Consider the following 25465-nt stretch of genomic DNA (forward strand, 5'->3'; position numbering starts at 1 on the left):
CTGGACTGAAACATATAAGATCACGAGCAGTCTTGACAGGGTATATGTAGAGAGGATGTTTCCTTTTATGGGAGAGTCTGGAACTAAATAGGTCATTGTTTAAAAACCAGGGCTTGTCCATTTAAAACAGACAAGGTGAAAGGTTTTGACAGAGCTTTGTATGGAACCTTAGACCCATCTTCCTGAGATGGTGGTGGAAGATGAGTCTTTAGATAGTTCTAAGGCAGAGGTAGGTAGGTTCATGTCAAGCATATGGATGGAAGATTATCAGGAGTAAGTGACAATACAGATCTGAGGGATTACAATCAGACTGGCTATGATCTTATCAATGAGACTGGCTATGATCTTATCAAACAGATGTGCATGTTCGGTGAATTGGCCATGCCAAATTGCCCATAGTGTTCAGGGGTGTGTAGGTTAGGTGCATTAGTCAGGGGAAATGTAGAATAATAGGGTAGGGGAATGGGTCTGGGTGAGTTACTCTTCGGAGGGTCGGTGTGGACCTGTTGGGCCAGATGGTCTGTTTCCACACTGTAGGGATTCTATTCTGTTCTAGTGAAACATGCATGAGGGCTGAATGACCTACTCCTCAGTTGTATATCCCTTCTCTCTGGTCCAATCTCGTTCACAACTACTGATCTCCAAATCAATACTCTCCTGTATTGCCTCCTATTAAAACATCATCTTGTGGATCCAGTATTGGATTGGGTAAAAATGGCAGATTAGCTCTGGAAACTTGATTGGGGCTGGATTCTTATCTTTAAAGTTGGGCAATGCCAGCTTGGTAAGGGTGGCCTCACCACCCATGACTCACGCTTACACTGAGCCAGGTTGAGCATGGTTTAAATTGACTCCTGTCTTTCTCTGATATGGAGAACAATTTGAAATTGGTTTGTATAGCCTCAATACACTTGCACAATAAGCATGAATCACTCAGTGAGCTGGGAAGTGACCAACACTAATTATTACTGTGTTAGGGCTGCTAACCCTCCAGCATTGGACAAAGAGTTTCCAGGAATTGGAGATTAATCTCCAGGGAATTAAACAGAACAAAGATTTCTTTCCATTTTCATTTATTCCTTTGGTAGGAGTCAATATTGACGGGAAGAGGCGGGTTGACCAGCATCAATCTCACGCTTAAATAATGAAGAGTCTTTTCAGTTTCCAGTCAGCTGACAGAAGGCTGTGCATGGACGTGCTGGAGGACCAATGACAGGAGGTTACGGGGCGGGGCAGTTGAAAGTCAGATGTCATGTGATGAAACCTCCAGGAATATTGAGTTGGCAACCTGACCCTTTGACTTCAGAGGGGTATCCATGGGAATAACTTGAGTTGGAAACAGGAAAGGGGCTCCATAGGAACTGAGGCTTTTGTTGAGATGAGGATTGACGAAGGAAGAGTAGAGGGGACTTTAGCTGGTATCTTTATTCTGTATCTTTGTTTGTTCTGAATCTTTCTTTAGACTGTATTTTTACTCTATATTTTTCTTCATTCTGTCCTTTTTAAAATCTGTATCCATAATTTATATCTTTCTTTACGCTAAATTTCTTTAATGTGTATCTATACTCTACATTTTTCTTTAATCTGTATCTTTCTTGGAAGATGTATCTCTACTCTGTCTTTCTTTAGTCCTAACTTTACTCTATATCTATGCCTTATATCATTCTTTAATCTGTAACATTTATTACTCTGCTCGTTTTATCCTGTGTTTTTCTTTAATCTATATGTTTTCATATTGTAAATGTATTGTAATCCGAGAGATGCAAGGCTCAGTAAAATGTGTAAGAAATAATGTAGGCTGACAAAGTACAAGTTGCTGAGTGTAAAGTTCAGTCTAACACAAGACCCACTGTAGCCTATTAAGAGGAAGCATTTGGTTCACTAATTACTATGCAGTAAATACCTCCAGCATCCTGCTCAGTCCACCTCAAAGAAAATCCTTCAATAACTAGTTTTCAGTAGTGTTACAAGTGAGCAATCAGAAGCTGTTTTTATTGGGTTTAATTTTTTTTATAGGGTCTCCTTGGTGAGCAGCTTCAATGTATCCAGCGAGTTAGTTTGAATGAGTCACTGAACTTAAATGTGTTGATAATTAATCAATCGTTTCCAGATGTGTTGATCCTAGCCCCAGGTGTACATTCTGTTCGCTGGCTTTTATCCAGTCTGCGTCTACAAGTGTCTCGTCTGTACTCTGCTCTCAGGCAGGAGTTCAACTGTTTCAACATTGCTGCTCTTCACACCCAGCAACATTAGATTGGTGTCTATGATAAAGAAGGAAAGCATGCAAACATTAAACCCAGAGACTAAATCACAGTCCAGCATCAATTCACCTTGCAAACTTTGACACCAGTGCCCATCATTACCCTAGCACTTGCTCAACCTTTGCTACCTACTGTCACCCCAGTGTTAACTGAACTGAACAGTCAGCTGTGCCTTGAACACATCTAACGTCTGCCTCCATCCTGGTCCAACATCGCTTCAGGAAAGTAACCGACATCATCAAAGACCCCTCCCACCCCGGTTAGACTCTCTTCTAGCCTCTTCCATCAGACAGAAGATAAAAATATTTGAAAGCATTACCAACAGATTTACCAACCACCTTCTTTCCTGCTGTTATCAGACTTATGAACAGACCTCTCATATATTAGAGTTGATTTTTCATTGCGTCTTTTCTATAGCTGTAAAAGTACATTCAGTATTCTGTTCTATTACTCTGATATAATAAGGTGAGGTATGAGTTGTTTTAGATTAGATTCCCTACAGTGTGGAAACAGGCCCAACAAGTCCACACTGACCCTCCGAAGAGGGTCCACACTGACCCTCCGAAGAGGGACCCACCCCCCCCTACATTTACCCCTGACTGATGCACCTAACCCTATGGGCAAGTTAGCATGGCCAATTTACCTGACCTGCACATCTTTGGACTGTGGGAGGAAACCAGAGCACCCGGAGACATGGGGAGAATGTGCAAACTCCACACAGAGAGTTGCCCGAGACGGGAATTGAACCCGGGTCCCTGGCACTGTGAGGCAGCAGTGCTAACCACTGGGCCACCGTGCCGCCCCGTATCTTGGTACATGCGACAATAATAAAGGAAATCAAATCAAATCACATGGAACAATACATCAGTATGACAGTGCTATTCATTAATTTATGTTGCAACCTGACTATTTTGAGGCTCCAGACTCAATCCAGTCTGTTAACATAAGCATTAAATGTTTGATAGAGATTATAAATATTGAATAACTGGAAAATTATTCTATATTGATTGGTTTACAAGTCATGTTCAGCAGTGTAAAATTTCACAATAGACAATGGGTGCAGGAGTAGGCCATTCAGCCCTTCGAGCCTGCACCGCCATTCAATATAATCATGGCTGATCATTCCTAATCAGTATCCTGTTCCTGTCTTATCTCCATAACCCTTGATTCCACTATCTTGGAGAGCTCTATCCAACTCTTTCTTAAATGAATCCAGAGAGTGGGCCTCCACTGCCCCCTGGGGCAGAGCATTCCACACACCCACCACTCTCTGGGTGAAGAAGTTTCTCCTCATCTCTGTCCTAAATGGTCTACCCCTCTGGTTCGGCACTCACCCATCAGTGGAAACATGTTTCCTGCTGCCAAAGTGTCCAATCCTTTAATAATCTTATATGTCTCAATCAGATCCCCTCTCAGTCTTTGAAACTCAAGGGTATACAAGCCCAGTCGCTTCAATCTTTCAGTGTAATGTAAAATTGTGTTGTGGGTTGCCATAGTTACTCAAACTGCTTTTGCTGTGATAAACATTTACATTTTCAACTGGATTAATCCAAATGGATGCGGTTAATTAAAGGCATCAAAGCATGTTTTAAAATCGATTCCTTTTAAGATAAACATGGCAGGTTTTGCTTTTGGGAAATGCACAAATGTACTTCAGCGGGAACACAGTGGGAAACAAAAAAAACATGTATCGGAATTAGTGTTGTTTTAAAAGTCCTGTGTAACTTCAGGATTGAGATGGACATGTTATATAATTTTATTTTGTCATGGAACGTACGCCAACCAAATTATTTCCAGAATCATAACATTGAGAGTTGAGCAAATAATGGTCAAACTAATTAGAACTGAGCTACCAACAGCCTGTGGAGAAAGTGAGGCATAATCATGGAAATAAAATGCTCTTCCAGTTATAACATTTCCAACTGAATTACACTTCAGAATGGCACTATATATATTCCACTGTGCAGCAAAAACTGCTGTAAGGAGGGGTCTTTTTTAGAACAATACAAATTTGGAGTTGGAGCTGTATCCTGAGCTTGTACATTTACATAATGAGTGAATTACGTAAGTGAATTTAGCATGTTCATCAGGCATTTCATATTGTGTGTTCACAAAAAAGCCTTAAATTGTTTAAATAAAAGGAGAAAGTGCACGTTAAAAAAAATACAGATACCAGTAAGGGGTATCTTGGATGAATCGTTAAACCATAATTTTTCCAGTGTCTCAAAGTACAATTCTATAAATTGGACAGGATTGATTTTCAATATTTAATTCTCTCTCAGTCCATTTCTGAATAAATTAAAGTAATCTATATTCATAGTAAAGAAAGTATTGTGAAGGAGAGGGCAGAGATTTAATAGTAAAAAAAGGTGAAAATGATGAAAGGAAATTACTGAGAGTCTGGTGGAGGCAGGTTCAACTGTGGCTTTTGGGAGGGAATTAGACAGTTATCTGAAAAGGATGAGTGTTCAGGATTACAGGGAGAAAGCGGGGTAAATGGAAGTAGGTGAATAGCTTATTTGGAGAGATGGTACAGATGTGATGGGCCAAATGGCCACCTCACTGTAAAAATTCTGAGATTAAGCCTTTACAAAGTTATTTGTGGTCAAAAGAATCACATTCTTGAAGCTTCAGTTAGTACAAACAGGTAATGGTAACTAATCTGAGTCACCAGCTTTCTACATTAGGAGCCGAGGAAATGGAGGGCAGAACTGGCAATATAGCTTAGCACTGCCTCAGCGGGTCATCGCCCCAAAATGGAAATCCCGACTTGGTGATGAATTTGTCCATCTGGGGCTGTGGCCACGTGGAGATGCTTCCAGCAACTATGTCACTCAAATGAGCGCAAAGCATCACAGAAACTTGAGTCAGTGGCGAATGGAATCTTCTGTTATTGTTTGCGCTTGTTGCCACTATCTCAAGTGGGTTGTGCAGCAAAACCCAGCGCAACTGAGTGGAGCTTCCAAATTGCAATGCTTAAGATGTAACTGAATGGTAGGAGAAGGTCACTGTTCAATGTTTCTCAGTCCCTCTGTGTGTGCAGAGGCATTCCTCTCATTTGTGATGCATTATAATTTAATAATGTTGCCGAGTGAACCTCCAGGAGGCCAGGCAGTAATTCCAATTACATCAGTTTCCGAGCAAATGCAGACTATAAAATCCACATGTCCATATGATTGATCAACCCCACGTTCAGACTATTAATATGGCTTGATGAAATCTACATCAGGTTATGGCTGCATCTTTTTTGCCCCAAGCACGTTATTAAATTGTGATGCAAGACAGTTGTACAGCAGAGGTGCAAATGTTGTTTTGTGGGCAAGGCAAATTCCTAGTGTGTTCGAGAAGCCAAGTCTGATGGCAAACACTGTGTGCTGCTGCAAGAAGAAGGCTTGGAGATACTTGGGCTTCAGCTGTTTAATGGCATCTAATGCAAACCATCTTCTGAACAGTGAGAAAACAAAATCTCAGGCGTTCTGCCAACAAACCCTTGGAGATCATTAAAAATGTAACTACCGTCCTGAGCAAAGATTAACAAGCTCCACTCTACCTGCGAGCAGAGATGGGAGAATGACTCAGCTGGACCCAGTAGGTAGTGTCCTCCGAATGGTGCCTGCATTGTGAAAGGCCAGAGACCAAGATAAGGCAAGATAAAAGTTGCATCCTGTTGGTTTCACGAGCTTCTCGATAATGGATGACAATTTTTAAATAAAGCTTATAACCCACACTGATTTCCCCTACAAATGTGTATGTTAAACCCACAGTGGTCCTGTTCTGTTCAGTTGCCAGGTCACAGTCAGAACCATTCATGTTTCCATCCAAAGAGGTTGTAAAAGAACACAGGTTGAATGAAAACTTTCAGATGTTTAATTTTCTTTCTTAACCATTAACATCTGCTTCTGTTTTACATCACGACTCTCTCAGGGAGGAAGCAGTGGTGTCGAGACACATAGGGGAAACATAGCAGTGAACTGATGTCTGAAGATGTGTCTCTGAGGAAATACGGAAATCAAGTGTTTTAAAAAATATTTCATTTTTTGGGTGTCCATTCCCTGTTGTCCATCAGTCTGTTGGTTTGCTCTTCTTTGAACAATACTGTCCTGAAGGTATCCAACACCTTCCCTGGAGCTAATCCATTGCCAACAACGGGATTGCCATCCCACCACACTTACTGATGTAAAAATCACCCTGAGGTCATTTCCAAATTAGTAAAAGATGAATAAAGGCACCACGCTGTTGTGTTGTCTCCTGGTCTGTACGTGAGTGTTCCTTTTAAGAGACATGCTCATATCATTCCATATCTTATGTCATGTGAAGGTAGGAAGGTCTCAGACACCATCTCTATTGGGATCACTTCAAGAGTGACACACTAATAGAGCATGCTCTTCTAATAACCTCATACCATCCTAGATGTCAGGGTCTGTCAGTGTAATCATTGTATTTAATAGCCAACTGCAATAACCAACTGTTGTATCCACATTATCGATACTTGGTTCCTCCTTTCTGTTATGTGGGATAAGACAAGTCTTATTGCATCAAGTAAGAATAACTCACTGTGATAATGAAGGGTTGTCATTGCATATGGTAACATTTTAAGCCCTGTGACTGAAACTGGAACCGAGTTTACCTCAGGCTGGAGCAGCAGACACAGCGAGGGGTATGGTGGAGCTATGAGGATTGAAAATTCAACACGTTGGAGGACACGTAGGGTAGGGAGGGGTGATGAAAACAAAGAATAGAGTCAGTAGAAAGAGAGATGTGTATACGGTGATGGACAAAATGGATGGGTGCGGCATATTGCCATCCTACGCTACCAATGACTTATTATTCATGTGTCAAAATGTGTATCTATTGGAAGAATTACAGCAGAATTCCAATTGTGTCTCCATCCAGCACTTAGACACAAACACCTTCCCTAGAGATCAATGGATAATGATCCTGTACAGGACCTTTAGCAGACAAGCGACTCCAAGGTACATTCTAGTGCCATAGCTGATCTTGACTAACAGCACAAAATGAAGATTAAAACTAACCTTCCTAATTAGAATTGTTGATAAACTCACTTAGTCATTGGAGTATTGCTGGTGTTCCATAGAATATTCAAGTGTTGCATGTTATTAACCACTAGAGTGTTTATACTGAAACAGGATCAGTTGCGCCATGTCCTATGAAGATGCTAAAATTCTTCTCTGTCTTTGACTTGACTATTCCAACACACGCCTGGCTGCCCTCCTTAAGAACTCGACATTATCTAAAACCCTGCTGCCTGTATTCTCCCTCACACCATATCTCATTTACCTATTATCCATGTTGCTCGTTGAATTCCATTGGATCCTGATCGACCAACACTCGTGGATTTTAAAATTCACATCTTTGTTTTCAAGTCTAACATGGCCTCGGGCTTCTTTCTGGCTGTAATTTCTCCCAGCCCTGCAAAACCTCCGGGATATTGAAGCTCCTTTGCATCCGACCCCTTGCACATGCCTGATTTTAATTGGTCCAAGATTGGTGGCCTTGAGGTGCCAGAGGGAAAAGAATTTTCTTTCAGTTTGACTCGTCAGACTGAATTGCACCTTTTCCTGTTTTGCCCCAAGCCCTGCTTGTGTCTCACCCACAACCGTTGGTGTCTGTGCCTCTGGCTGGAGGCCTGAAAGCTCAGGAAATCCCTCCTTAAACCTCTCTGCTTCCTGACCTCTCTTTCTACCATTAAGGTGCTCCCTAAAATGTTTGACTCAGCTTTTAGTCATCTGTTCCAATGTCTTCTTTTTCTAACAGAGCACCTTAGGCTGTGTTATTCCCCTAAAGTTGCTATATAAGTAGGTACAAGTTGATGTTGATACACAGGAGTAATAAAGCACACTGTTAATAAAAGCATGTCTTTTGGTTAAACCAAACCTTTTTCTATTTTCCAGTGTGATGTGCCAGTTTAGCGTCGTTGAAAGTAAAAGTGCAACATTCCCAACAGAGCGACCACGACACTTGCTGGACGACAGTGTTCTGGAAAGTCACAGTCCTGCCAAGAATCAGGAAAGTTCCATCTTTTCCAACGGAGTTTCAATTGGTAAGAGTGCTAGCCTTCCGCATTGTAATTCGCTGCTGAAATAGATGTCACCTATAGAAAATGGAAGTGCTCATAAAACATCTCCTGACTGTTAGCTCTGATCACTGTTGTTACAATCACTTAAGTTACAGGCAGCAACTTGATGAAATCTCCCATCATTAAAATCATCCAGTTGGGAGTTGGATGCAAGCACATTAATCATATCAGAGAGTACCAGTTGGAAAATGCCCCGTCATATCCATTTCTTACCATCCTCTTAGCCTCACGATATTCACAGCACAGAGTGATCATTCCAGCCATTGTGTCTGTTGGTTAGCCCACTTTGAGAATAGCCTGCGTACAATTCTAATCGCCCTGCTCTAAGAAAGTTGTTGTTAAACTTGAAAAGGTTCAGAAAAGATCTACAAGGATGTTGCCAGGGTTGGAGGGTTTGAGCTACAGGGAGAGGCTGAATAGGCTGGGGCTGTTTTCCCTGGAGCGTCGGAGGCTGAGGGGTGACCTAATAGAGGTTTATACAACTGTGAGGGACATGGATAGGGTAAATAGACGAGGTCTTTTTCCAAGGATAGGTGAGTCCAAAACTAGAGGGAATAGGTTTAAGGTGGGAGGGGAGAGATTTAAAAGGGACCTGAGGGACAACCTTTTCACGCAGAGGGTAGTGTGTGTATGGAATGAACTGTCAGAGGAAGTGGTGGAGGCTGGTACAATTACCATATTTAAGAGGCATCTGGATGGGTATATGAATAGAAAGGGGTTAGAGGGATATGGGCCAAATGGGACTAGATTAGATTTGGATATCTGGTTGGCATGGATGAGTTGGACCAAACGGGCAGTTTTTGTGCTGTACAACTCTATGACTCAGTCAATTTCTTTCCATCATTTTAGCCTTATGGACATTCACTGAGGGAGGCCATTCCACCTATTGTGTCCGTGCTGACCAACAAAGATTTGATTCCATGATCCCCATTTTCTAGTTCACAAGTTCACAGCCCATAGCCCTGGAGACCATGGTAACATAAATAAAGATCCAGATACTGCCTTAATGTTACAAGAATTTCTGACTCAGCCACCCTTTTTCAGGTAGTCAGTTCCCTCTAGGTGAAAGACATTTTTATTAACTCTCTTAGTCTTCTGCCCCTTACCTTACATCTATGCTTCCTGGTTCTTGACCCCTCTGCTAATAGAAAAAAGTGCCTCCCCACCCACCCTACTTATGCCTGTTATTATGTTAAATCCCTCTATCAGGCACCTTGTCAATATTCGCTACTCCAAGGAAAACAGCCCCAGCCTCTCCAACCTTGCCCCACCTCAGACCATGGTAATTACCTTTGCACGCTTTCTAGTGTAATTTCACCCTTCCTATAATGTGCTGATCAGGTCTGTAGTACTCCAGTTGTGTCCTGAACAGTTGTCTATACAATTCCAGCAGAACTTCCATGCCCTTGTATTCTTTCCCTCAGTTTAAAAAAAAAGGCAAATCGCCCATCTGCCTTCCTGAGCACCATGTCCACCTGTCCTGAGAGATCTATGGATATGCACACCAATGTCCCTAATGGGCTTCATTTTTGAAGAACGTTCATTTTTTCGAAGTTTATTTCATTTCTCCTTCTTGCTCCCCCCTAGCAACCATTCGCAAACTGATGAGAATAGTCAATAGTGCTGCTTCAGGAGCTCTGTTGACCTGACTGTAGATCTTTGTACCCACATGACTAACGTGTCTTGAAGGAGGTGGGGGCAGGTTTCTGCTTGGCACTCCCACCGGCAGCTCAGCTCTGTTTGGGAGTTCTTCTCATGAGGAATTGTGAGTGAGCTCGCACCCTGTGTCAGACATTGCTTTGTAGTGCTAACGTTACCTGTCTTGATGACTCTAGCCACAGCATTTATAATTAGGATTCAGTCTATAGTGCTAGCCATGCAAAACTGAGAGCCTAAGTTATTGGCAGCTTCAGGTTATGATGAATCTAAGGCTCACTTGTTCTGGCTCTGTACCTCCAACAACAACTTTTGTCGATGCGCAATATAAACGGAAAATGTTTGAGGGACTCAGCGGGTTTGGCAACATCGATACTGAGAGAAACCAAGTTAACATTTTTGGTCCAGGATGGCTCTTCAGAACTTGGGAGTTGAAAGATGTGCAGGTTAGATGAATAGGCCATACTAAGTTGCCCATAGTGTTCAGGGATGTGTAGGTTAGCTGCATTAGTCAGGGGAAATGTGGAGTGATAGGGTAGGGGAATGGGTCTGGGTGGGATACTCTTCAGAGCGTCGGTGTGGACCTGTTGGACCTAATGGCCTGTTTCCACACTGTAGGGATTCTATGTATGAAATTCCGAAAATGGGTCATATCAGACTCAAAGCGCTGACTCTGTTTCTTTCTCCGTTGCCAAAGCTCCTGAGTTCCTCTGCCATTCCATTTTCATTTCAGATTTCCAGCAGCGGCAGTATGAGGGGTGGCACGGTGGCTCAGTGGTTAACACTGCTGCCTCACAGTGCTAGGGATCCAGGTTCGATTCTAGCCTCAGTCAGCATGGATGGGATGTATTTTTGGACGGTCAGTGTAGACTCAATGGGCTGATTGGTCTGCTTCCACACTGTAGGAATTCTAGTAGGTTACTTTTTTTTTCATGTACTGGACATTGTTAACATAGGTGCTAGTTACAAATCTCAGGTCAATATTTGAAGCTGTTTATGCATTGTAGCTTTTTTTTTATTGAGCTGTGGTCAACTTGCCTTCTTTTCAAAATTGCTTTGTCTGCCTGTGAGTATGGCAGGTAGTGTATGTCTCTGTTCTGTGTTTATAAACTGTCAGCAGTGAGGGGAGAACCACAGCTGGAATTAAGTCTGTTCTATTGCTGCAATGTCAAAACACATTGTGGCTTGATTCACTTTCAGTTAGGGAAAACGGAACCTGAGATGGTGTAAATTTGCTGTTGAAGTCCTCAACCATACCTTCGTCCCCGTACGCACGACTATTCCAATCTTCTCCTGTTCTCCATGTTCCATAAACATCGGTTCATCCAAATCTCTAGTGCCCCCATCCACCTTGCATTCACTTATCAATCTAATCCTCACCGACTCTGGTCCTTCGGGATATATCCTCCTATTGGAAGTGCTATTGTAACTACAAGTTGTAATGAGGTTGAATCCCCTGATGATAGAAATGTAAATACCTAATCAAGTGAGCAGTCACCATCCACCTTGCATTCACTTATCAATCTAATCCTCACCGACTCTAGCCTTCGGGATATATCCTCCTATTGGAAGTGCTATTGTAATTACAAGTTGTAATGAGGTTGAATCCCCTGATGATAGAAATGCAAATACCTAATCAAGTGAGCAGTCACAGGCAATTTGAACTCTTAAGTAATTTGTATCATGGCAATTGCTCTTATAGCTGATTGTGTTCTCATTCAAAACCAAAATGGTTCCTCAACAGCAACTACTACTGTAATTAGATTACTTACAGTGTGAAAACAGGCCCTTCAGCCCAACAAGTCCACTCCGACCCACCGAAACGCAACCCACCCAGACCCATTCACCTACATTTACCCCTGCCCCTAACACTACGGGCATGGCCAATTCACCTAACTTGCACATTTTTGGACTGTGGGAGGAAACCGGAGCACCCGGAGGAAACCCACGCAGACACGGGGAGAATGTGCAAACTCCACACAGTCAGTCGCCTGAGGCGGGAATTGAACCCAGGTCTCTGGCGCTGTGAGGTAGCAGTGCTAACCACTGTGCCTCCTACGGGATTAAATCAGTAGCCTAGCTCCAATGACCCAAGCTACAGAATTTAAAGTCAGATACAAGGATGTTACCGAGACTGGAGGATTTGAGTTATAAGGAGAGGCTAAATACGCTGGGACTTTTTTCCCTGGAGCATAGGCTGAGGGTGACCTTATAGAGGTTTGTGAAATCACGAGGGGCGTCAATAAAGTGAATAACCAAGGTCTTTTCCCCAGGATGGTGAAGTCCAAAACTGGAGGGAATAGATTTAAGGTGAGAAGGGAAACATTTAAAAGGGACTATGGGGTAACTTTCTTACACAGAGGATGGTGCATATATGGAATGAACTGCCAGAGGTAGTGGGAGAGGCTGGTACAATTACACCATTTAAAACAAAATTGGACAGGTACATGGACAGGAAAGGTTTAGAGTGATAGGGACCAAATGCAGGCAAATGGGACTAGTTCAGTTTAAGAAACCTGGTCGGCATGGACAAGTTGGGCCGAAGAGTCTGTTTTCATGCTGTATGTCTCTATGTTTTGACCTCAATGACACCCCAGGAGGCTGCAGGAGCCCTTTATGTAACAATGGGTCCATTACTTGACCCTCAATCTGCAGAAGTCAATGTACTCCAACAGAAAGTTTCTTTTGAGGTCAGCATGTGTCAAAGGAAAATGGCTCAAATAGCAACTTTCCCATCCACCTGACATTTCAAAGTACTTTACAGACAATGCAATATTTCTGTTTTGTAGTCACTTGGGAATGTAGGTAGCACAGCAGCTGGCTAAGTTACACACAGCAAGTTCCAATAACAGAATTCTGAAATGACCAGATCAGTTTTTTTTTTCAGGGGTGGGTGATGAGTCATGACCAGGGCTATAGGGATAACCCTCTGCTCTTCCTCAAAGCAATGCTTCAAAATTTTCTCCTACATTCACATGAGAGGGCAGTCGGAGACTCACTTAACATCTTGCCTCAAAGGCAGTAACTCTAATAACACATTGCTCCCTCAGCACTACTCTGTAGCATCAGCCTCAACCTCTGTGGCCAAGCCCTGGTGCAGGACTTGAGCTCAGCACCTTGTGACCCAGGGCCAAGTGTGCTATCAACCAGCCCTTGGCTGTTCTTATCAGAAAAATATTGCACGGAACCAGTGTTAAACGTTTTGGATCTTGCAGTAGAATGCTTCAGATTAGAGTTGGTCAGCTTCCACCTTTTTGGTTGCTGAAGCTGTTTGCCTGTGAGCAATCCAGCAATTACTATCTTTGAAATATGCTTCACCTTGGCCCTGATTTCCTTTTCTTGATTGGGATTTTAAGTCAGACCAGGTGAACAATGTGTTGTTCTAACTTGTATCTGGGTCAACTGTAAGGAATTTTGTCCATGATTCCAACAATGTAATAAAGCCTGTGGAAGAAGGTGAACGGATTTTGTATTTGTTGCATTCAGTTTGGTGTCATTAACGATAAGTTGTTTTATTAATGATAAACTCTCTCCCATTAAACAGTACGGACAGTATGCTACTCCTACAGCTTATTGTTTCACTGGAGACAAAGGCCTGGATTTTCAAGACTCGAGGCCTTTAAAACAGCAGAGGGGAACCAAACCAGAAAGTTAACCCCATTTTGTCACAGTTTAATGTTGTCAGGCAGAAAGGAGTGGAATTTAATTTTCTCAGGCAAGAAACTCCATTTCAGCAGGGCCATTTGAAATTAGTGCTGAGCTCAACTCAATATTGTGTTGATGCACCAGGGCCCTTAATGAATTGAACGCATTTGTGGTGATAAATACTCTTGAAGAGTGGGTAAGATTCGTTTAATTGTCGTAATATCATGTTTATTAAAATCCCCAGCCTTTAAACCAGAGAACAAACAGGCTGAAACTATCCGTAAAAGTTAAGAAACACACTCCACTGACAGGTTGCTATTTGTAAGTTGGAAACTTAAGTGTCCTGATACTTCAATAGAATTCTTTGTTGATGTTTCTCAGTGGCTGTTAAAACAGCTGAGGTCGTTGTGAATGGTTGTAAGAATCTCAGTAAACTACAAACGTGTTCAGGGAGCTGACCCTAAATTTGGTTTAAAGAAGCTATTAAAGGATTAGAAGTTTTTGAAGGAGAAATTGAATACGAACTCATTATCATAACGGATTAAATACTTGGGGTTGCGGGACCTATAAAAGTTGGATAAATAGAACTTATTTTCAGTGTCAGGTATGCATGTGTGAGATCTATATTCGGTTATCAGACATTATTTTCTCCATCGCCACGTGATGTATGCCCATAGAGGAAACTGAATGACTAATAAAATATTATTGGGATATATGGTGGCAAGGAGGTGTCATAGAGATATGCAATAGCATGAGAGGTGGTGGGGGACATGAGCTGGTATGAAAGGGCCATTTGGAGAACATGGTGGTTGGTGGGGCAGCGTGGTGAGGAGTGTGCAAGGTGAAGGCTAACGGGCATAACAGCTTCTAAAGCTAATAGAATGAAATCACAGAGAATCATCGTGTGTCTTATAACTAGCCGACCTCAGTACTTGCCCGGCCCTGAAGCCATGTACAATTTGCTACTGGAGTCAGTTGGCCTGGCTGTGTCTGAACCCTGTTTCAACTGAGCTAAAATTTGGTGTAACAGGGGCCTTGAAGCAAGCTGAGATTGGGTGGTTTCACAACTTGAGGCGCCCAACCTGGTAGTGGAAATTCAACTCCTAAGTTGGCTCTGACTAGGTCACAGATTTTAGCCTCTTCTCTGGAGGTAAGTACCTTGAGGGTGCAAATGGCCATATTTTAGTTGCACTTCTCTTCTTGAGATTTGATGTCAACTCATGAGTTAAAAGTTGAGTTTAAACAGTGTGAAAACACCATAATTATTGTTATCCTGTGACAAGGCTGAAGTGACTGGAGGATGTATAGGACCTCCAATCTACCTTTAATGTAATCCACTTTCCTTCATTTTTCTTATTTGTTCATGGGAAATGGGCATCACTGGCTGGCCACCATTTATTGCCCGTCCCTAATTGCCCTTCTTGAATGTGGTGGTGAGCTGCCTTCTTGAACCGCTGCAATAATGGGTTGACCCACAATGTCATTAACGGGTGAGTTGCAGGATTTTGACCTTCTTGCCCCTCTTTCAAACCTGTCACATCCAAACAGTCTGCTGGGCAGCACGGTAGCTCAGGAGTTAGCACTGCCGCCTCACACCGCCAGGGACCTGGGTTCGATTGTCTGTGTGGAGTTTGCACATTCTCACCATGTCTGCATGGGTTTCCTCCGGGGTGTTCCGGTTTCCTCCCACAATCATGCTAAATTGCCCATTGTGTTAGGTGCATTAGACAGGGGTATATGTAGGGGAATGGGTCTGGGTGGGTTACTCTTCAGAGGGTTGGTGTGGACTTATTGGGCTGAAGGGCCTGTTTCCACACTGTAGGGAATCTAATTTAATCTAATCTAATCTAAAATCTTTGTAGTTGGATCATGGAATTGTATTTGGTTATGAGATGAAAAAACTGGAAATATTGATGAAGGAATTTCCAGGGAGAGCTGAGGCAATGACCTCTAACTATTAATAATTACCTCGAATGTTCTGCAGTTAGCTCCTGTACAATTATTCTCAATTTTTGAAGCAAAAGCTAGTGTTATTGAGGCATTTAATGTGAAGATATTTTAAGTGCATCACAGTAGATGTGAAAATTAGAAAATAAAGGTATAATTTCTCAATATGGTGATTTTAACATACAGAACAAATCAGCAGCTTGGTCAGGTAAAACTTTCAAAAATAAATTGATTCAATGCCTTACTCACCCAGAAACAATCAGAAACTGGGTTAAATTTTAATTTTTGAATTAATTTTAATATTCTCATTGAAATGTTGCCAAGAAGAGGGTCAGTGTGGACTTGTTGGGCCGAAGGGCCTGTTTCCACACTGTAGGGAATCTATTCTTAAAAAAAAAACCTGAGGTGATGATTGAAGTAATTATTCAAACCTTTGATTTTATAAATTTTAACCCTAAATGTGTGCAATTTAAGAAACCTACTAGACGTAAGTCACTGGAATAGTATGAGTGTAGGTGGCCTATGGGTCATGCGTAAGCTTTTAGGAGTAGCTTATGGCTTTAGCCCTTGTTTAATGGACCATCCATTTAACTGTCTGCCCAGTCAGTTATGTCCTCACCATCTGATCAGTTGGGGAAGTGGAACGTAAACTGTGGATCCGGCTGAGAAGTTAAATAATTTAGGTAAAAGGGAGTTGTTAAAATCAATAACTGCCCCTGGGGCAGCATGGTGGCTCAATGGTTAGCACTGCTGCCTCACAGCGCCAGGGTCCTAGGTTCGATTCTAATGTTGGGCGACTGTCTGTGTGGAGTTTGTACATTCTCCCTGTGTCTGTGTGGGTTTCCTCCTGGTACTCTGGTTTCCTCCCAGTCTAAAGATGTGCAGGTCAGATGAATTGACTGCGTTAAATTGCCCATAGTGTTAAGTACATTAGTCAGAGGGAAATGGGTCTGGGTTACTCTTCGGAGGGTCAGTGTGGACTTGTTGGGCCGAAGGACCTGTTTCCACACTGTAGGGAATCTAATCTAATCTAATCATGACTTCATGCCTTTCCCATTGAGAGTGAGAAACATTAGCAATATGTCAGCTCGAGCTCCTGGTGATATCCTGAATTTGGTTGCATGAGTGCACAGAGAAACTGGAATTAGCTGACGGTGTCAGAATGGTGAAGGAGTTTGAAAAGTGGGGAGTAATATCTCAGGGGAATTGCTAGGATCGTTTACTAATAAATGATAATGGCACCCTGCCTTACAGTGTCTATGTGTACAAAAAACTGAGCAGGTAACTGTGGAGGAAGCTTTAGTCGAAAGTGCCCAGAGAGAGGGGGAAATGAGAAGGACAGTGGATAAAACTGCAGGTGGGTTTCTAGTCCCAGAGAATGTGTTGAAAGAAGTCATTGCCAAATCTTATTTGATGCTAAAATAAAGAGATATCAATTTCTTATACACCTGTAACTCTGTTCAATATGCCAATGAATATAGTGACAATCTGCTATTGTAATGGTCAACTGGTTACACGTAGTAATTAGGCAACAAATCCAAAACATGAATCCTGCCAAAACAGTCCTTTGGAGAATGGGTGGTCATTTGTTGAAGCTGTCTGAACTGCTGTTTTCTGTGCTGCACTGTCCTCCCTTAGATAGTTCTGTCCTGATGTTGTATACCTATGTCCTATGGTTTAACCCATTTGAAGCTTGACACCTCCCAAGCTTCTCTCTGCCCCACTCTGTGTACAAAAAACTGAGCAGGCAACTGTGGAGGAAGCTTTAGTCGAAAGTGCCCAGAGAGAGGGGGAAATGAGAAGGACAGTGGATAAAACTGCAGGTGGGTTTCTAATCCCAGAGCACGACGGTTGGAGGAAGAGCGCCTCATCTTCCGCCGAGGAACCCTCCAACCACAAGGGATGAACTCGGATTTCACCAGTTTCCTCATTTCCCCTCCCCCCACCTTGTCTCAGTCAAATCCATCGAACTCAGCACCGCCTTCCTAACCTGCAACCTTCTTCCTGACCTCTCCGCCCCCACCCCAGTCTGACCTATCACCCTCACCTTGACCTCTTTCCACCTATCACATTTCCGACGCCCCTCATCCAAGTCCCTCCTCCTTACCTTTTATCTTAGCCTGCTGGACAAACTTCCCTCATTCCTGAAGAAGGGCTTATGCCTGAAACGTCGATTCTCCTGTTCCCTGGATGCTGCCTGACCTGCTGCGCTTTTCCAGCAACACATTTTCAGCTCTGATCTCCAACATCTGCAGACCTCACTTTCCACTCTGTGATAGTTGTTTGAGTCCAATCTGAGACTATTCACCTTAGGTCTGACATTGAGCTGCTGCTGTCCTAGGTTCAGGGAGCATTGGTATTTGCAAATTCAAGAAATCCCAAAAACAGAAGAAGCCTTTTAGTTGAAATTACAGGTAAATTTGGTCTTCCCTTCTTTTTAGCCTGATGTAAGTCGAACATTACCAGTTGGTAGCAGGAACTACCCAGTAACGTTGGAGATGTTTTACATCTTGTGGAATAGTGGAAATTCCCTGAAATGCCGTCTGAAGCTGGAACAGTGAGTCAGGGAGAAATGAATGGTTAAGTGCAAGGAATTCACATCTTCCTCTGGCAACAGTTTTCTTTTAAGTTGTTTTGATTTACCATTCAATCCCACCGTGAGAAGTCTCTTTACAATGCTCAGAACATTGATAGAACTGCTGGCTGATTTGTAAATGCTTTCCTTTCAAATAATATAAAGATAGCGTCACAAATTAGGAGAGACAGTTCCACTTTAGTTTATAATGTTGGCTGCCAATGTGGGCTGCTTCAAGAGGATATTGTTTCTGAAAATGTCAAATAAGAAATAAATGATTTCATGATGATCCCATTCCCAGAGCCAAGTTGCCTCTTAATATTGCCATGATAGGGTTGATTTTATTTAGTTTAAATGTGAAACACTAAATGATCAGTCTGTTTAGTGAGAGGAGTGAGATAAACATGGAAGGCATGTTTCACTTGGTTTTCTCTAACACTTGGTGTTTTTGACGTGGAATGATTCATTTCTCCTGCCTTTCAATATAACCATTGTATTGTCAGTCTAACCTGTCACATTTTCCTGCTTCTGGAGATGACTAAAAAGAATTTAAAAAGAACTGAAAATTTCACAGTTAGATTAGATTAGATTAGATTCCCTACAGTATGGAAACAGGCCCTTCAGCCCAACAGCCAATGGGCTGAGAAGTGGCAGATGGAGTTTAATTCAGATAAATGCGAGGTGCTGCATTTTGGCAAAGGAAATCTTAGCAGGACTTATACACTTAGTGGTAAGGTCCTAGGGAGTGTTCCTGAACAAAGAGACCTTGGAGTGCAGGTTCATAGCTCCTTGAAAGTGGAGTCACAGGTAGATAGGATAGTGAAGAAGGCGTTTGGTATGCTTTCCTTTATTGGTCAGATTATTGAGTATAGGAGTTGGGAGGTCATGTTGCGGCTGTTCAGGACATTGGTTAGGCCACTTTTGGAACATTGCGTACAATTCTGGTCTCCTTCCTATCAGAAAGATGTTGTGAAACTTAAAAGGGTTCAGAAAAGATTTACAAGGATGTTGCCAGGATTGGAGGATCTGAGCAACAGGGAGAGGCTGAACAGGCTGGGGCTGTTTTCCCTGGAGCATCGGAGGCTGAGGGGTGACCTTATAGAGGTTTACAAAATTATGAGGGGCATGGACAGGATAAATAGACAAAGTCTTTTCCCTGGGGTCGGGGAGTCCAGAACTAGAAGGCACAGGTTTAGGGTGAGAGGGTAAAGATATAAAAGAGACCTAAGGGGCAACTTTTTCACACAGAGGGTGGTACGTTTATGGAATGAGCTACCAGAGGAAGTGGTGGAGGCTGGTACAATTGCAACATTTAAGAGGCATTTGGATGGGTGTATGAATAGGAAGGGTTTGGATGGATATGGGCCGGGCGCTGGCAGGTGGGACTAGATTGGGTTGAGATATCTGGTCGGCATGGACGGGTTGGACCGAAGGGTCTGTTTCCATGCTGTACATCTCTAAGATTCTAAGTCCATACTGACCCTCCGAAGAGTAACCCACCCACACTCTGTATTTACCCCTGACTAATTCACCTAACACTATGGGCAATTTAACATGGCCAATTCACCTGCCCGCTCAAGACACGGGGAGAATGTGCAAACTCCACACAGACAGTCACCCGAGGCGGGAATCGAACTCGGGTCCCTGGTGCTGTGAGGCAGCAGTGCTAACCACTGAGCCACCGTGCCCCTTCACTCTCCTTCATTATGCTGATAGAGACTGGTGGTAGCAAGCAGGCTGGTTAAAGGGGAAGCAGTGGATGTAATATGTTTGGATTTTTCAGAAGGCATTTATAAGTTCCCACAGACTAGGCTGCTGAATAAGGTAAGAGTCCACAGTGTGGGAGGGAGTGGGTGAGCATGGCTGGATGAATGGCCAACTTATGGAAGACTGAGTTGTGATGAGTGGGTGCTGGCAACCTTCAGACTATAGAAAGCTACAGAACAGAGGGCTCAGGAGTCCTTGTTCATACATCACAAACACACTAGCATCCGAGTTCAGCAGGGAATAGGACGACAAATGGAATGTCAACCTACATTTCAAAGGGAATGGAATATAAAAGCTGGGAGGTTTTGCTAAAACTGTACAAGGCACAATTTTGGACCACAGCTGGAGTACTATGAGCAGTTTTGAGCTCCTTTTTCTAAGATAAAAAACATACTGATCTTGGAGGTATTTCATAGAAGGTTAAGAGGTGATCTCGTTGAAATGTATAGGATTTTTAAGGGCCTTGACGGATAAACACTGAGAGGATATTTTTCCCTCATGGAAGAATCTCGGACCAGAGGGCATAATCTCAGAATAAAGGGCGATGATGTAAGACTGAGATGAGGAGGAATTTCTTTTCTTACAGAGGTGAGAGTCTTTGGAACTCGTTGCCACAGAGAGCCTTGGGGGACAGAGTTCTTGTGTATGTTTAAGACTGAGAAAGATAGATTCTTGGTCAATAGAAAAATCAAGGGTTACAGGGAAAATACAGGCAAGTGGATGAGGGATGTTGGATCAGCCATGATCTTACAGACTGGTGGAGCAAGTTCAAGGGGCTGAACAGCCTGCTGCTGTTCCTATTTCTTATTGTCTTATGGTCACCAGGTATGGATGGACTGTTTTATGAGGAGAGGCTGGATAACTGATCTGCATTGGAATATAGAAGAATGAGAAGCAATTTGACTGAACCATCCAAGATTCTTAAGGAACTTGACAGAGTAAATGTGGAAATATTGTTTCCCTTGTGGGAGAGTCTGGAGCCAGAGGGCATATTCCGATAATACGGGTCACATATTTAAGACAGTCACATATTTAAGAAGGGGAATTTCTTCTCTCAGAGAGTGGTGCATCTACAGAGTTCTTTACCACAGGAGATTGTTGAGGCTAATTTATTAAGAACAGTCAAGGCTGAAATAGGCAGATTTGTGATCATTAAGGGAATCAGGGGTTACAGGGAAAAGGCAAGAAAGTAGAGTTAAGGATTAGCAGACACCGATGAGAATGTGTGAACTCCACACAATCAGTCACCCGAGAATAGAATCAAAGTTGGTCCCTGGCACTATGAGGCAACAGTGCTAACCATTGAGCCACCGTGCTGCACAAGGCTATAAGCAAGGATTTGTTGTTTTCGTTGCCTCATAAGGTAGGAACGGACAGCAACATGAATATATGTTGACAGTGCCTCTGAGGTCAACACAATACAATACAGGTCCCAGAAAAATGGCTGAAAAGGTGAAGACACCCTTCTGCTGTGCTGTAGTGACCAATCGTTCACATTCACCTGGAAACTCAGTAACCAGTGAGCTGCCTGAATATTGACTTTTCATCATTTATTTTGTGAGAGGATATCGAGAGATTTTGAGCTGAGTACACAGCTAACATGAACCTCCTCTCAGCTGCCTGGGTGAGCTGTTAAACTTTCTTCCCAATCCCAAAGATTATTTTCAGATTAAAGATTCAGTAAACTTTTTTTACTGAAGGCTTTACAACCTTGGTTAATAGGAATGAGAGGACTTTGCTGTGACTGTGACAACTCACTGAAAAGCTGAAAGTGAATTGCTGCCTTTCATGCTGATCGGAAATTCTTAATTCTTCAAAATGGTGTTTGAAGTGACATTGCTTTATAACTACATCATTCCAGAATGCTGCTGTAATATTTAGTCGCCTTCTGCCATTAATCAATTCAACACGTCTCTCCGTGTATTTATTTTTTCACAGGAAGCAGCGAGAGCTCTGAGTTCAGTGAGGAATTGTCCTCGGGGTTGGAGAGGTGAGTGGTGTCTAAGCAAACATTTCTCGTTGCATTTTTTTCACTTCTCCTCACCTTTTTTACATTTCCTCAGCGTTCAGTCGTTTCAAAAAGTGAGTGACATATTGATGGCATTTCCTGGGGAATTGTTTTTAATTTCCAAATTCAACATACTTAGAAGTGAAACACCTAATCCATTTACAGTTTGGCAATGCTTATGAATTGAGCTGAAAATGTGTTGCTGGAAAAGCGCAGCAGGTCAGGCAGCATCCAAGGAACAGGAGAATCGACGTTTTGGGCATAAGCCCTTCTTCAGGAAAGGCTCATTCCTGAAGAAGGGCTTATGCCCGAAACGTCGATTCTCCTGTTCCTTGGATGCTGCCTGACCGGCTGCGCTTTTCCAGCAACACATTTTCAGCTCTGATCTCCAGCATCTGCAGTCCTCACTTTCTGCTAGAATACTTATGAATGATCAATTCATAGTGGAGGCTAATAGAGTAAAATCACTCAGTGCACAGACTGACTGAGAAGTAGTCAAATAAGTTTGTAAAACCAGTTCCACTAGTACAAAATGAGAGTGGAAATAAAGACACTACAGTAGTAACTGAGTTATTTGTGGGAAGTTCATATCCCTTCTGTTTAAATTAAGATACAACTAACTTATTTAAAATATGTAGGACGACTTCCTTCAAAAAACATCAATTATTAATCTCTCTCAGGATGATTTTGCCCATTAAATGCCTGAATGTGAAGTATCTGTTTGTCACAATACTTCATAATAGTGATTTGCTAAAGTCAGTTTCCCACAGCCACCATCTAGTGTGCCAGTGCAACAAATGTGAGTTGTATGACACTCCAAGGCTGATGTGCCATCCAGAGACCGGCACTGGCCAGTATGGGCACATTGAGGGCAGAAGCACTGTTCTTACACCCTGCCTGACCAAGCAGAGTGGAGATCAATTGCAATGCCTCGCCAATTGTAATACACAGATGCACACACAGACACACACGCACCTGTAGCGGGCTGTTTGCCGAGAGTAATGCATGTGGCCTATTCTTTATGCTTGTATGAGCATGTGTATATTATATGGGGTTGTGCGCTCTTCAGAACTCATGTTTAAATTTGCAAACAGGAATCGGTTGTATGCAACACTAGGTCCCAACTGGCGGGTTTCAGTAAAGAATTCTCCAAGGAGCCGATGCAGTATTAACAGGTACAGTAAGGTGGGGAGAGGGTCCGTCATAAGGTGGAAGGTCAGAGATCGTGGGCTAATCTTGTGGGTCTGCATGCCTCCATCCTGAATCAAGTTTGTCATCTTCCACACTTACATATTGAGTGCTATCTCTTTCGTGGGAAACCTTTGTGTTCCATATCCAGGCAGACCCACCTGATTCCTGGTTTCCTAGGCCACCAGCCATTTCAGGGTATCAAGTGACAAGTCACTCAATGGCAGCATCACCACACAGCGAGAGCATTCCATTTCTTTGTGGAAACCGCATTTTGTCTCTTCATTGGACTGGAACAACGCAATATCCCCAAGCACAAATATGACATCATGGGCTGAAAAGGTGAAGACACCCTTCTGCTGTGCTGCAGTGACCAATCATTCACATTTACCTGGAAACTCAGTAACCAGTGGGCTGCCCGAATATTAACTTTCCATCATTTATTTTGTGAAAGGATATAGAGATATTTTGAGCTGAGCACACAACTAGCATGAACCTCCTCTCAGCTGCCTGGTTTAGCTGTTATACTTTCTTCCCAATCCCAAAGATTATTTTCAAATCATAAAAGAAGTGGTATAACTCTGGAGTTTGACAGATTTTGGCTAATTTTCGAATTATTCCCTTCGTCAAACCCAATATAGATTGAGTGTAGGTTTGTTGCTACTGATCCTGAATGCTGGGCTCAAAGTATGGACAATATGCTTGATAATAGACATGTGAGGCTGATCCCAAGGCAATAATCTACAGGAGTTATATGATGTTAGAAGGTATAAGAGCAAATCATGTAGTTCATAAAGGTCAGCCTTGAGGTCAGCCACTCATGATGGTTATAGTTTATAGTATATACTGTTGGAACTTAATTGAGGGTTTGTAATGTTACATTGGTGAGTTTTTGCACCAAAAACTGCTCCAGAGCAGACATTGCATTGTAAATCTGTGATACATGATCGCTGGGGTGACTTTAATGGAATTGTTAGAGGGAAAACGCTGCAGCTGGCCACCTACAAACTCCAGATACAGTATATATTATTTGACACAAACACTTGAGCTTCTGTCTCACTGATAACTCATTGTGTGTTGTCTCATGGTGTGAACTTCATTCCTGTATGCCTGACACTCTGCCTAATGAAGATAATTGCAATAATGAACACGGCTTTGTGCTAAAAGCCCAGACATCTCTTGTATCATTCCATTTCTAAGCTGTATGTGAAGAACTCTGCTCTTTTTATGGCATTCATTATTGCTGTTATATAACACTCTTCCTGGGATAGAATATTTCCTTAAAAGGTCCATCTCCAAAAACAAACCCAAGTACTTTGACAAAACAATAAAAAATCTTTGAAATTCGGTGGGCTTTCTGGGCATAGTGTTATATAATAATTAACCCACTGATGTTTACTGGGAAGCAAGAAGAAGGAAAGTGAATAATTTTGACTGTAGTGTATCTAATAGACTAAAATACAATGGCTTGGGAGGCAGCATTTGAGCCCTAAATAACTCTTAATTCCTAATTGCCTCCAAGGTGCGCAATACAAACTCAATATAGCCGCACAAAATAGGTGCAAAAGTTTCTATTTTTATTGAGGCAACTAACTTAGCAAGCAATGACTGCAATAAGGGCGTTGGGAGCAGAGGGCTTATCGAACCATTACAGAGCTGCCCATGAGAACACAATAGTGCCCAAGCTGATTTCTGTCTGGTACCTCACCCTGCCTGAACTCATGAAGCAATTGGTTATTGATAGGAAACATGATAGTCCTGCTTGATCAAGTTTCCACCTCAGGCCTGCAGACAGGGCTGATTGGATAGGGAGCAGAACCTTGGCTGTGTTTGAAAAGCCCTATTCCAGTGTTAAGGACTTTCCCAGCATCCTTGGTGTGTGGCCTAGCAGCAAATAGCCACTCGGTTGAGAGCCAACCTGACAGAGCTGTTCCTCACTCTCAAAAAGAGCAGTGCTTGGAAAATTATGGTGTGGAGCATACTCCATTTTGAACTAAACAGACGATCTGGATTGGTACGTTTCATTTACACGTTTCTCTGGTTTCTCTTTCTGGGCTGCTCTGTGCGACAACCTGCTTCCATTCCTTAAATGAAGCATCTGCCTCTCTCGCCCTGTGTTGTAGTCAGTGTTTGCATTATATGCACAGATTATATCCTAGATTCTTTTCATTTCTTTGCATAAGGCTGTGATACAGACTCAGTGCCAGCAAAAACAAATTGAATTACAAACTTTTAATTCACTGCTTGCAAAGGATTGCTATTGAAAGAGTTTCCCACCAGTATCCAGTGTATGTGGGCTTGTTGTATGAATTAAAATACTT

At 42.5% G+C, this 25465-nt stretch overlaps 1 protein-coding gene across 4 annotated transcripts in view; it reads left to right on the forward strand.

The window, feature by feature from the left end:
- The window catches only part of LOC122564867 (ras-specific guanine nucleotide-releasing factor RalGPS1-like), a 706864-nt gene that overhangs the window by 641301 nt on the left and 40098 nt on the right, over positions 1-25465 (forward strand). For 3 of the 4 annotated variants that reach the window (XM_043720237.1, XM_043720239.1, XM_043720240.1), the window contains 3 exons: positions 8174-8322; positions 21887-21938; positions 23051-23131. In XM_043720237.1, the coding sequence (XP_043576172.1) occupies positions 8174-8322; positions 21887-21938; positions 23051-23131 (282 nt within the window). The remainder of the gene's footprint in view (positions 1-8173; positions 8323-21886; positions 21939-23050; positions 23132-25465) is intronic. The other variant, XM_043720241.1, reaches the window with a different exon arrangement.

Source organism: Chiloscyllium plagiosum, chromosome 30 (genome assembly GCF_004010195.1).
Source record: "Chiloscyllium plagiosum isolate BGI_BamShark_2017 chromosome 30, ASM401019v2, whole genome shotgun sequence".
NCBI lineage: Eukaryota > Metazoa > Chordata > Chondrichthyes > Orectolobiformes > Hemiscylliidae > Chiloscyllium > Chiloscyllium plagiosum.